Source organism: Microtus ochrogaster, chromosome 24 (assembly GCF_000317375.1).
Source record: "Microtus ochrogaster isolate Prairie Vole_2 chromosome 24, MicOch1.0, whole genome shotgun sequence".
NCBI lineage: Eukaryota > Metazoa > Chordata > Mammalia > Rodentia > Cricetidae > Microtus > Microtus ochrogaster.
Window position 1 is genome coordinate 36,060,379 of NC_022024.1, and position 13,423 is coordinate 36,073,801.

The 13,423-nt window shown below is 47.9% G+C and overlaps 1 protein-coding gene across 1 annotated transcript; it reads right to left on the reverse strand.

The window, feature by feature from the left end:
• Positions 1-1,314: 1,314 nt before the first annotated feature.
• On the reverse strand, positions 1,315-10,960 carry LOC101998611 (transcription termination factor 2, mitochondrial-like). Its single transcript, XM_005358252.2, has 2 exons — positions 10,876-10,960; positions 1,315-2,713 (listed from the first exon to the last, which is right to left on the reverse strand). The coding sequence occupies exon 2, from the start codon at positions 2,657-2,659 to the stop codon at positions 1,493-1,495; it is 1,167 nt and encodes a 388-aa protein (XP_005358309.1). The 5' UTR covers positions 2,660-2,713; positions 10,876-10,960; the 3' UTR covers positions 1,315-1,492.
• Between the last annotated feature and the right edge of the window lie 2,463 nt (positions 10,961-13,423).

Here is a 13,423-nt window from a genome sequence, read left to right on the forward strand (position 1 = left end):
AGCCCACTCCACACAGCCCACCCCACACAGCCCACCCCACGCAGCTGCCTCACTTCCCTACTCCTCCAGTCACCCCTGATGCAGTCAACCAGTGACTGCCCCCCTCCAGATTGATTACTCACTGCTCTGCGTTGTGGGGATCTCATCTACAGTGTAGCTTCAGACGCTACAGTAATGCAGACGGTGCTACTGTTTATCTCCTCTGCTGGCTCCTTGCTGCTCCACACTTGGTCATTTGCCTGTTACCAACCACCTCACAGTTGACAGGTAACTGCAGAAGGCCACAGAGCCTGTAACGTATTCCAGACCTGCTCTGAAAGAGCGATGAGTGCATGCATTACTGCTCACGGCCAGGATGGAGCTCTGGAGGTCCCCACCACACTTGTGATTGAATCTGAGGTCAAGTGTGCACTCTGCCACTAAGCTGCCTCTGGCCTTAACATTTTTCTTGACAGTCCTGAGTGCTTTGGGTAATGCCTTAGACTGAGCCTCACTGTAAACAGTGAGTATTCTTAACTTCCTGAGCACTTGTGGCTACTCAGTATCCCAGCTAAGAAGCTGAGCAGATTTGGATAGTGAGAGATACTTGCATTTGATAAGAGAATAAGAAAGGGTACTGGCTGCATTCTTAGTATGTTTCAGAAGCTGTGCACACTCCATAGTCAGCTGGCCGTGTGTTATCGCCAGTATTACAGTTGTTACGAGTGGTACAGCTGAAAGCGAGCCAGTCTTTATCTGGGTCATGTTTATCTTGGGACAGGATTTAGAAACGAAGTGGAACACTACAGCTGGAAGTGGTACCACATGAGGTAGATTTTCATGCTTTCTAGGAAGCTGCATTCATTTCAGATGCGAATGAAGTTTGAAACGACCGTTTCCACACCCCTCCCCACAGTCTGATTGCATTCCTTCCTGATTGCATTACTGTGCAGGGAAAGGTGGCCATCTTCCCCATTCCTGAGGCTGGGACAGAATTCAGATCTTAATACATCTGGACTCTTTGTTAGGTTCCTAACGGATGTGTGTGTTCGTAGAAGTAGGTGCTTGACTACATCCCTTTGGATGAGCAACACTTGTAGAGACACTCCTTCACACACAAGGTGAGGCTGGTTCTCTCTGAAGGCCTGTGTCGTTGGCCTGCTGGTGCCTCAGGGCTGGCGGTGAGGAATTCCACTTTGCCAGCAGCTCTGGGACCAACAGTGTGCATGGACTCCCAACAAGAGTATGTCCTCGTCAGTCCCTTCCAAACAGTCCATATGAACTATCGAGCTATGTGATGCTTTGGAGAAATAGGTCAAGTCAATGATTTTATTCAAACACAATTTATATTTATTTTATATTTTAAAACGCAGCAGTTGAGTCAGAGGCCATCAGTTGTGAGGCAATTTGAACACAACTCAAATCTCAGTAGGTCCTGAGACTCCCTAGTACTCACAAGCTGAATCGCTTGTTTGTGAATCGGTCACTTTCCCTGCCAGAAAGAAGCTCCCCGTCACTCGTCCACATCTAATTGTGCCACAGGGTTAAATAGTGGCCTTCCTTGCTTGGCTTGCATTTTGCTAAAGTTAGCCTCAAACTCCTTTTTTGTTCCGTTTAGACTTGCTAGATGGCCATCCTTTATTCTGTAGCCCAAGGAGTTCAGCTTTCTTATCCTGTATTGGACTATCTGTGGCGTTAACTCAAGGACCATTGGGGACTCTCTTATCTGAGCCATGGAGATGCCTTCCTTCAGAAGGGCCTGGATCCTCTCTTCTAGAACTGGGGCAGGGTAACACAGCAGCACAGGACAGTCCACAACTAACTGCCGCAGCTCACGGTCTGTGCATTCAAAAGTCGTCTTAGCGAAGGAAATACTGTTCTGGATGCTTCCTGGCTGCAGTTGAAAAAGAAACCCTTTCAGTTTGGACAGCAGCTGAAGAACTTGAGAGTCTGTGAAACCTTGCCCTTGAAGAAATTTTAGTATTTGGTCTACAGCCATGGGAGAACTCAACACAATGAATGGATTTTGGCTTAGTAACTTCAGCAGCCACACTTTGGCGTTGGCCGGAGAGCCACCCAAGTGTAGGTAGCTCTCCTGGAGAACCCCTATCATCCGCTTGTTGTTCGCTACAGGATTACGGAAGATGCTAGAGGCAGTTGTCAGAAACCTGCTAATCACCACATTCTTGAGCCCCAGCTCTTGAAAGAACTGAACATTGAGCTTCTGGTTCTCCTGGTCCTTAACAGTAAAGAAAGGCTCTGGGAACTGCTCTATTAACCGGATTAGCTCTGCTTCGCTTTTGCAGACCATCTGCCAGAGTTCCCTTTTGGCCTTAACTGCAGCAGGGCTGCAGACGATCGCTTCTGGACAGCGTTCCAAGATACTGGCTACCACAGTCTTGCTGGCACCTAGTTCTTTCAGAATGTCTGCAATCTCTTCAACGTGGGTGTCAGCCTCTAGAAGCACCCATGGTTTCAGTCTGCGGATCTTCCTGACGTCCACGGAGCACGCGTGGAGCCCAGCCACTGTTCTCGTGTTCTCTTGGTTTGACCGGCTGTCTGTTTCATAGGTGACACACGCCAAAGGTCTGATTTTGAGAGCTGGTGGCGGTGTTCTGTAAAGACGCAGCCTGCAGAGCTGGGGTCCCGTCAGCACCTTCCACGACGTCCTCCACAACATGCTGTAAGCCCTGGCTCATTCCCGCATCCTAAACTGAGAATGTCCACATTGAGCCTGCAAGGAAGATGAAGGCTTTAAAGGAACACTGACTTTTAGGACAGATACTCAGAAACCTGCGTTCCGAGCAGTAACTGGAAATGAAAGATTTAAGATAGCAGGGGAAACCACCCCATTCCAAGCCATCTCCTAATTGAAGGCATCCTGCCCTCTATGAATAAACATCGTCTGCCTGAGCCCTGCATCCATCCATTTACAGGTCGGAAGGCATGGGGTTCAAGGGCCTCAACTGACCGGACACAAATCCCCTTCCTACAACAGTTATATTTCTTTTTAGGTGGCATATTACTGTAGTGGCATTTCCATTGTATTTTAATAAAGCTCGCCTGGGGATCGGGAAAGTAAAACAGCCCCTGGTCAGCCTTGCAGACCAGGCAGTGGTGACACACACCTTTAATCCCAGTAGCCACACTAATTACCATGGAAACCAGGCAGCGCATGCCTTTAACCCCAGGCCTAGAGAGGATTATAAAACAGGAGGACACAGTTCTCAGATACAGTCTCCTGCTGAGATTCCTGGAGGCAGGGTCGCCATTTCAGACTGAGGTCCTGGTAAGAGCCAGTGGCTGACTGTTTTGCTTTGCGGATCTTCAGGCTGAACCCCAATTTCTCTCTTTGAGTTTTTATTAATTGTGCATCATATTACGCAGGTAATTGTCTTTTCATGTTGATGTTTAGCTCGGGTAGACTCTTAGGAAGGGAAGATGTCATCTTTTATTGTATTTTAAAGTATTTTTTTGCTGATGAGCTGACCTTGTTTTATTTGAAATGAGTTCATAAATGCATATTTGTTTTTATTAGAACTTTGTAAATGCAACTTTTTAAAAAAAAATAAATTCAGGATTAAAGTCGACCTTAGCCAAGCTAAGCGAGATGTGCTCTGTGACAGCCTTAGAGAGACCCCTGGAAATCAGGTCAGCAGTGCGACGATGACCCTTTCACCTTGTGCTTCACCAGCCATGCCGAACCTGGCTCTAACTGACTGAGTAAGGCTGGGTGAGTTAGCTGAATCCAGCTGAACACAGTGGTGATCTGAGCAGGACTTCACGTCTACCCAAGTAGCCCTTGCCTTCTTCACCTATTAGAAGATGCTACACCGTCCGAAGCACAGCTGCCCCTGCCCATGTAGGGGTGCCGTATTCCACTTCCATCCCAGAGTCCTAGCTGGGCCCATGTGATAAAGGGACATGAAAGGTCAACAGGAGAGCATGTCAGTTTATTTCCTACGAGTTGGACATGTCTTGGAAGCCCATATAAAGACAGGACCCAGAGCAGGACAGGCCACATGGAAGGGGACGGACAGCGAGATGTGAGGAGCAAGTCCACTGTATGAGGAGCTTCAGAGCTGAGGTATTCTGTAAGACTCGGTCTAAGAAGGGTTACTCCTCAGTACAGCAGGCTCTTGGGGAGTCAGCCCCGCCACAGAGGCCTTGTGTTTACAGACTTGGAAGGGTTAGTGCAAAGACGGCCATTTCCAGTCCTCGCTACCACCAGTGTTCCTGCCGTGCAGGCTGCGGACTGCAGACCTGTCCTAGCCAAATGCTTACTCTGTGCGGAATGTTGGTTTGTAGTGGAGGCTCACACGTGGACAGCTTGTCTTACTCTGTGTGGAATGCTGGTTGGTTGTGGAGGCTCACACGTGGACAGCTTGTCTTACTCTGTGCGGAATGTTGGTTTGTAGTGGAGGCTCACACGTGGACGGCTTGTTTTGCTCACAGTTTAACTTGCTTCACATTGTTCCCAATGCCACAAGGCAAGATAAAAATATTATCTTTAAGATAGTTTCTGTGAGAGCTGTCAGTTTTAGCAGGAAAGAGCTGGTGAGTATGCTGGAGCCCAGGCAGATGGAGCCCAGGCGGATGCAGGTTCTCACCCTTGCTATTCTGTAGGTTCTGGCCTCTTGTCCGGACCTCATGCTGGGCTGGGGCCAAGGCTCTGTGGCTGAACTGCCTGTGCCCAGCCCTGGATTGAATTTATGGAGTGATCATGAAGTTTGTTAGCTTCAGACTAAACAGTAATTCAAAAAATACCTCATGGGAAACGTGCTGGTGAGCATTAGAAACAGGACAGCACCCACACCTTACAGGGCACTGTCGGAGTGAAACACGTTTCAAGTCCTCTGAGTAAGTATCTAATAAGTGGTAGTTATCACTGGGAACTACGGGAAGCCAAAGTCTTGTAGAGATACAACTTTAAACTGAATTTCGGGGTGAATTTGGGAGGGGGTGGGTCTGGAACATGAATTAGGGTAAGGAGTCAGGTGAATATGACCAAAATACACTGTATGCCTGTATAAAATTCTCAAAGAATAAAACTATACTTTAAAAAGGCTTTGAAAGATTGCTTGTCTTCTCATTGTGAGACACATAACATGGCATCTGTGAGGAGCAGGCCGTTCTCGGACAGAGCCTGCAGGCACCTTGGTTTCAGCCCCTCCAGCCTCCAGAACTGAGGAATAATAAGCCACTATCATGAGTGGCCCGTCTAAGCTGCTCTCCTGTAAGAGCCCACATGCATTAAAGCAAAATACTTTCTTCTGCTAAACAAACCCCAAATCCCAAGTTTAAGACAGAAAATCAGTTTACAAAGGGTAAATGAAATGTTTAAGTATGTCAGCTTTCCAAAATAACTCCATAAAACTAATACACCCTCTGCAGAGCTGCTGAATTGTGAGGAACAGACACAGGTAAAAAACCTACAACCCTGCCATTTATAGATAACTTAATGCTTCGTTATTTTTGAGGTGGGGTCTTGCTCTATGGCTCTGGATGTGTAGCCCAGGCTAGCCCCAAACTATGGCATTCACACCTCAGCCTCTTGAGTTGGAATTGCAGGCATGTGCTTGATGGCAGCCGCTCATAGCTTACTGTTTTCTTCTGCTTCTCACTGCCTTGTCACAACCTTTGAATTACATCTGAATTCTGTCTACAACTCTGACAAAGTCCCAGAGAGCCAAGGGTCCCATGAGTGTTGGGGCAGATACTGTGTAGCCCGGACACTGGATAAAATAGCTTGGTGTGAGGGTCTCATCCTGCAAAACGAAAGAACACTGCAGCCCCGTTTCCATGTCAAGCCACTCCCACCGACAGAGGCGCCCATCAAATGAGGAAAGGGAAAGGGAAGCTGTACCCCAGTTTCTGCTCACTGAAAGGTGAGGCTGGAGGTAGTCATCAGGACAGTCAGGCTGCCTCTTGCCCTTCTGCTGGGCAGACACAGTTAGCAGCAAAAACAAAAACCTGAGTAATAACTACAACTTGTAAAGCCTAGCCGTGGCACTAAAATGGCAGACGAGCATTTAGAATGAACGGAGCTCGGCACAGCTCACTCCCTCCTATTGCCGGGCAGCCACCTGCATTTCATGTTTGCCCCTTAAAGCGGGTTTCTAGACTCCTAGGGAGGAGCGGAGAGCTGCACACAAGGTTGCTAAGGTTGGATGGCATCCTAAGAAACACAAGCACATAAGCAATTCCTGGCTCTGAAATGTGGACCATAACTCACCAGTGAAGTGTTTGGTCACAAGGCTGACCTTTGTAATATGCTGCTTTTGGCCTGATTTTCTCTGTGCCTTTTTGTCCTTCGTACATCATAAAAAATTAACATGCAAAAACTCTCCATAAGGGGAACAGCATCTTTTTTCTAGAATTGCATTCTCTGATTCATTGTCGGTTGCTGCTGTCTTTTAGCATTTCAAAGTAACCACCTTTTGGAGAGACAGACAGACAGACAGAGACAGAGGCTCCCACATGCTGGTGTTACAGGCACGAGTTAGAGCTCTCACTTTTAACAAGTTGTGGTAAGATGCTAATAAAGGCATGGCAGTATTTCAGTGGGTAGGGTCCTTTGACAATGCTGTGTGTGTGTGTGTGTGTGTGTGTGTGAGAGAGAGAGAGAGAGAGAGAGAGAGAGAGAGAGAGAGAGAGAGAGAGAGATTGAGCATCCACACAGAGGTCAGAGGACAACCTTCAGTGTTTCCACCTCGTTTGGAGCAAGGTCTTCCCATAATTTATGATGCCTCCTTCAGCATCCATCCACATGAGCCTTGTTAGCAGGCCTTCCCCACCCTAACTTGGCCAGGCTGCTCCGCTCCTGCCCGTGCTGCACACTCGCCTTCTTCTGTCAGACCATCTTAATCGATGGTAACACGCCCTTTTCTGCACTGTCCACCAACAACCTGAATCCTCTCAGATCTGTAGCCTGCTGCTGCCCTGCCCAGCCCTCCCTTCCCTCTCTGCCTTGTTCCTGCCTCACCGAGTACACCAGACCTCCCCTTCAACTTTTTGGTTTTCTAGGACATATAAATGCTATGTTTACAACACTCTACACTCTGTCGACCGTGTGTAGCATTATCTATACAAAATACCTTAATTTTAAAAAACACTCCATTGCTTAAAATGCTAATGACCATCTGAGCCTTTATTGGTTTGCAGTCTTGGTGGCAGATGGCTTTGCCGTCCTTGAAACTGATGGCTGTGGAGTGATTAACGCTGAATGCTGGGATGACTTGAAAATGCTTTCTGTTATTATTATTGAATGTGTGTGGAGGCACCTGATGTGGTCTGAGGACAACTCAGTGGGGTTGGTTCTCCGTTTCCACCTTTACATGTTCTGGGATTGATCTCGGGCTGTTAGGTTGACTCACAGGTCCTTTGATTTGCTTAAGCATCCTGCCAGCCCCTGCCAAGTTCTCAGAATAAGGCAGTGCAGTCCGCTGCTTCAATTGACCTTTTCCCAAAAGACTTCTTTGTAGTATTCAGTGCTGTTTGATAGTATTTTCCTCAAGTAGAAGTGCTTCAAATCCAGAGCCAGGCCTCTCAGACCGAATGAGTGCTTTATCCACTAAGTTTATGCGACTCTAAGTCCCTTGCTGTCTGTCATCTTCACCAGGAATGGATTCCGCCTCAAGAAGCCGCTTCCTGTCATTCATAAAAAGCAACTCCACATCTGCTAGAGTTTTGTGTGTGCTTGAACGATGCAGTCACATCTTTGGCTCCGTGTCCAACTCTGCTTCCACCACATCCTGATTTTCTTCCTTCACAAGCCTCCAGCCCATCAAAGGGCTGACTGCTTCCTCTAACTCCAACAATGCCGACACCTTGGCTCCTCCCAACTGGAGTAGGGGATCCTTGCCAGAAGATTTTCTGATGAACTCTACCCATATCCCACGACTTTGCACCTCAACAAAACACTAAAGAAAGACCAGCAAGATTGCTCTGCAGGTAAAGGCGTGAAGCGAGGCAATTAAAAACTCAGAGACAGGTACTGGGGTTTAACCTGAAGACCAGAAAAGTAAAGCAGCCCGTCACTGCATCTTACGTTGACCTCAGTCTGAAAGGAATCTCGGAGATGAGACTGTGTCTGAGAGCTGTCTCCTCCCATCTTATATTCCTTTCTAGTTCTGGGATTAAGGGTGTGCACCCCTACCGTCTGGTTTCTATGGCAAATTAGTGTGGCTACTGAGATTAAAGACGTGTGTCATTGCTGCCTGGTCTGTAAGGCTGGTCAGTGTGGCAAGCTTTATTTACTGAAATACAAATGAAATGCCACTACCAAGGTGCTCGTCACCAAGGCTGCTGATCTGACTTTAAACTTAGAGACGAACACGGTGGAGAGAACTGAGCTCCGACCTCCACACATGCACCTTGGCGCACCCCTCCCCACCGCCCCTAAATGCTTTTTTTTCAGCTAATTAAAAAAAAAAAAGGCCAACACATTATCTACGAAGAGCAATAAAGGCTACAACATCCAAATGCGGTCACTCACATTTACCCCTTCGGCTGCACCCTCTCCTTCTCCACCTCTCCTTTCTGCAGTTCGGACATTCACTGCCACTGCCACTCCTGTCACGGTCCCCTTGGTCCCATCCTCTTGGCTGATTCTTGCAGATCCTTCCTATTCTGCTTATGGCTCTCACTAAAGGCAGCTGCCCTGCAACCAGAGCTGCTGAGTAGTTCCACGTCCTATTTCTCTTGGCTTTTGTAGCTTTCGGCATTATTCGACCACTTGTTTTTCAAAATGTTCTGTTTGGCTTCCAAGCTACCTCTCCGTGTTCTTAGGGCTCCTCCCCCTGTCCCTCCACAGCCTCATCTGTAGGCTTGGTGGCCTGAAATTCCAGCCTAGGAAGGCTGAGGCATGAGTTCTAGGCCAGCCTGCTCTACCTCGAGTTTTTCAGGTTAGCCTAGGCTGCAAAGTAACAACGTGTCTCAAAAAAAACAAATTATATTACAATTAAAGAAACACAGACGACGAATTGGAGAGAGTAATGTGTATGTGTACTTGACAAAGGGTTGGGGGAAGAAAAAGGAAAGGGGAAATGATATATTTTAATTAAAAATACCTTAAAAAACGGGTAGGGTTTTCCAGTGGTGGAGGGGGGGGATAAGGGGAAGAAACCAAATAAGCAAGCACCCTTTCCTTCTTACCTTACAGTCCCCAAAGAGCCTGTCCCTGCCTAGAGCTTCAGTTACTTCAGCTGGGGCTTCCCCGCAGCTTCTCAGATGTGACTCTGTCACCGCCCCCCCCCCACAACAGACTGTTCAGTGGCACTTTAGGACAGACACACAGCCATTTGTAGAAAAGACTCTGGGCTTGGGTGCCACCTGAATCCCCACCTTCCACTCTTACAAACCACAGTCACTTTCTGAGCCTGAGGCACTAACTGTTTCCACCCCGGCCTTCAAAGGCTCTGGGCTACTCTCACTGTGCTGACTTGCAGAACTGAGTGTCACTTTCTTAAGGAAGCGTCTCCCTCTGACCTTTTAGGTGAAACCTCATGTCCCCTTTATAGGCTTTTATGCCACCAGGGACTGCAACTCTGCCTAGGACGGCTGTGGCGATCCATGTTTCTGTGTCGGTATCCCAGAAGAGAAGACCCTTCACATCACCATGCTCTAATGGGCTCCATCTCCGCCCCTTCGCAGACTGCCAACACTAACTTTGCGAAGGAGGAGCAGGCGCCTTCCCCTGTGCTTATGACTTTCACAGAAGCATTTATCAGCAGTTTCTTTTTGTTCTGCTCTGCTTTTTTTTTTTTTTTAAAAAAAATCTATTTATTATGTACACAATATTCTGTCTGCATGTATGCCAGAAGAGGGCACCAGGCCTTATTACAGATGGTTGTGAGCCACCATGTAGTTGCCGGGAATTGAACTCAGGACCTTTGGAAGAGCAGGCAATGCTCTTAACCTCTGAGCCATCTCTCCAGCCCTCTGCTCTGCTTTTTAAGCCCAGGCTGCCATCAGGAGTGCTAGGCACCAGGTCTCCTGCACACACTTCTTTATATAGACTTTCCAGAAAAATAAGGCCCACGCCTTTCCCACTTCGGAAATGGTTTTAGCAGGATCTGTGAGCAGCACGTAGTCATCGCGGGGGGGGGGGGTGGGGGGGGGCGACGACGACGACGGTGGACCCTGTTGTTTACTTTCTGTAACGAACAAAGAACATGGCCCACGAAGCAATGAAATCAAATTAACAGAGCAAGGCCATGGAACAATGTAGAGGGAAAAAACTGAGTTATTTCTGCACACCGCTTTGGAGTTAATTTCCAATTAGCCATAACTTCGGGAAGCTACTTCACTTTCTGTGCTGGCAGTGTGGGCAACAGGAACATGGGACGCTGCTCCTCGGTGAAAGTGCGTATTAAATGAGTTAATATTACAAGTCATTAAGAATATTTAAAAAACCCTCACATCGACGCTCACTTAAAGACGGGTGCAGGAAAGGCAGCTTTCCCAAGGCTGCCATCCGATTGAGGTAGTCCTACTTTGGGCCCTGGGTCCTCTGTAAGGAAATGCGGAGATGTGCTTGGTAAATAGGTCACATGATCTGCCCTTTGCAGGTTCGCGTTTCTTAAGCATTCTTGAGGTGTGAAATGCATTTTTTTTATACTTAAAACAGTCCACCCGATAACACCAATTCATTTCTGATCTAAAGTTTTAAGTGAACCCTATTTCTGCAAGCAAAATCGCAGCTACAAAATTGCTCAGAGGAATTAGCACTCCCAGGGCCGATACAGGGGCCTGAGCAGCTTCCCTTCTGGAAAACTCATGGTGTTCCCCGATTGGAGTGTCTGTGGGGACGTTCTCGGTGGTTAGCTGCTAACCATGACCCCGATGAGCTGGCTTGGGGCTCAGCCCGAGCTGGAGGAAAAGGGGGTGGCTCACCTATGGGCGGCAGTGCGAGCACAGGGCGCAGCGGGGATCCCCCGGTCCTGAGTTCCCACTCAGCTCCACAGGCCTCTCCTCCCAGGTAGGCGGCTGCGCTTTGCCCTTAGCTGCTAACCAATCAGAGCTCGGGAAACTGATGAGCAAGTAGTCACGCCCCCACGCCCGGAGCGCAGCCAATTAGACTACGGGATACAGTAGCGTCGCTGTCCCGTGGGAATCAGCGTGTCACAACCGCACTACTGTTGGCCAGTGCCACCTGGCGCTTCCGTCTCAGCCAGCTCGGCGGTTTGCTCACTTTGCCCCTTGGAGAAGTCACAGCCCCTTAAAGAACAGTACCAGAGGCTGTAGTCTGTAATGTAATCTGATGGAGTCATTCAGAACTCTCAGAACAGTTTAAAACTTTGAAACCTGACCTCCCTGCCGCGCTCCATCGCTGCTGTGAACTGATAAACGGCCTAGAGCTTTACGGTCTCTCATCGTGATGCCCGAACTCATAAAGTCAACAAAGCCAGAATCTTTCATCCACCCAACCAGCCTCAGCGCCAAGCCTGTGGAACTGCAATGCAAGGGCCAGAAACGAATCACATTAACAACGGATCAATCGCAATGAGAGTTGAGCGCTACCCCGAACAGAGTACCCTGTGCCCACTGTTGTCTGCCGCGGAGCAAGGAAAATGGTGTTTCCCAGGACCTCACACACTAGGCTGGGATATACTGAAGCTGCTGACCCCTCCCCACCCCTCTTGTAGAGCAGAGGCCTATGGTTACTGATTATGTTCCCAAGAGCAAGGCTTGACCCACAGTCAGGACTCAGGAAATGGTAATCAAATCTGATTGCAGCCTTGCCCCTTGAGGTTTGTGCTCTGAGCGTTAGTTGGAGGAACCAACGACTTGCTCTTGAGTTTCACGGAAGCAGAGTGAATTCTCAACTCAAGATCAATTCTGTTCTGTAGGACACTCTGGAATTAACTGAGCAGCTATTACAGAGGGTAGGGTATTTATGTCCAATAACCCTTCTTGGTACATCAACACTATTCACAGATTTATTACAGTCTTTCTTAGAATTCGGGATGTGGTATTCTCATTTGGAAAAAGGAAATTCCTGTAAGACACAGAAGAGGAATAAATAGTCATCACACCTGTAATCCTAGCATCCAAAAGGTGGATGAGGGAGGATTGGTGGGGGCTCAAGGAAAGCCTGGGCGACAGTAAATTCCAGGCCAGCCTAGGTTGCAGTATAAGATCTCAAAAAACAAACACAAACCAAAACCACCACCACCACGAAACAAACAAACTCAAACAAAAAAGAAACAGTTACAGGTTGTGAAGTCAAGACTTGGAATCGCACGCCATGCAGTCACTGTCAGGAGCTGGGGAGCAGAGGCCAGCACCAGGGCACGGGAGGTTTGCACCAGCGCTCCGCACGACTGCTGGAGGAGTATGGACCCTGCACACTGCAATCAAGGGGGGACACTAACTGCGCCAACCGTATCAAATGAATGCCGCCAGACTTTGCCATACAGCGCACACAGAAAAAGCCTTAGGAGGAACATCATGAGTCTACTACTCTGCATATTTTCAAGAAAATTACAAAAATGAGACAATTCTGAGGTCTCTAGGATATAAGCAATGCGTGGAAATTATAATGGTTACAGTGGTTTGAATGAGAACGGCTCTTACACGCTCACTGTTTGAACACCCAGGCCCCAGCTGGCAGAAGTGTCTGGGAAGGATAAAGAGGTGTGCGCATTCGGGCAGGCTTTAAGGTTTCAGACTTTTGACATTCCCAGACATTCAGACACTCTCTCTGCTAAATCTTAGTTGTGGACCAAGACGTGAGCACCCAGCTGTTCCTTTGCTTTGTTATCATGGAGTTTAGCCCTTTGGACCCCGAACCCCAGCTAAATGCATTCCTTTATGAACTGCATTGGTCATGGCGTTTCATGATAGTAGCAGAACATTAAATTAAAGAAATGAGGAAACTCTGTAAGTTAATTCAAAAGTCTGGTTCCCTCAATTCAGTTTTCCAAAGTGTGTAGTCATAAGAATTCCAGGATTCAGGAAGCTGGCTCTTTCCTCTGCTCACTGGGCCACTTGTGCTCTTGGGTGTGCCTTTTCCTTCCTCAATCATCTGTCTTCATCCAGCTTAAAAGGCATGGTTTTCTCTCGCCCTCTCCTGGCACTGCCAGAGGTTTCACCTAACCTGTACTATGGTTTCTCCTAAATTCTAATAAAGTTGTCCTTAAGCTAAAAGAATAATTCAGGAGACCAAATAAATACTAATAGCTATTATTATTGAGGCAGAGTTTCTCTGTGTAGCTTTGGCTGCCCTACAACTCGCTCTGTAGACCAGGTTGGCCTCAAACTCACAGAGATCCTCCTGCCTCTGCCTTCTGAGGCAGGATTAAAGGCGGGCACCATCACCACCTGGCTTAAATGAAAGATTTTTAATACTTCAACGTCTGGTAGGGTTTCAATGACTTAACTCTGCTTTTTTGCGGGGAGAACTCTGTATTCAAGGACAGCGTGGCCTTTTCTTTTTTTT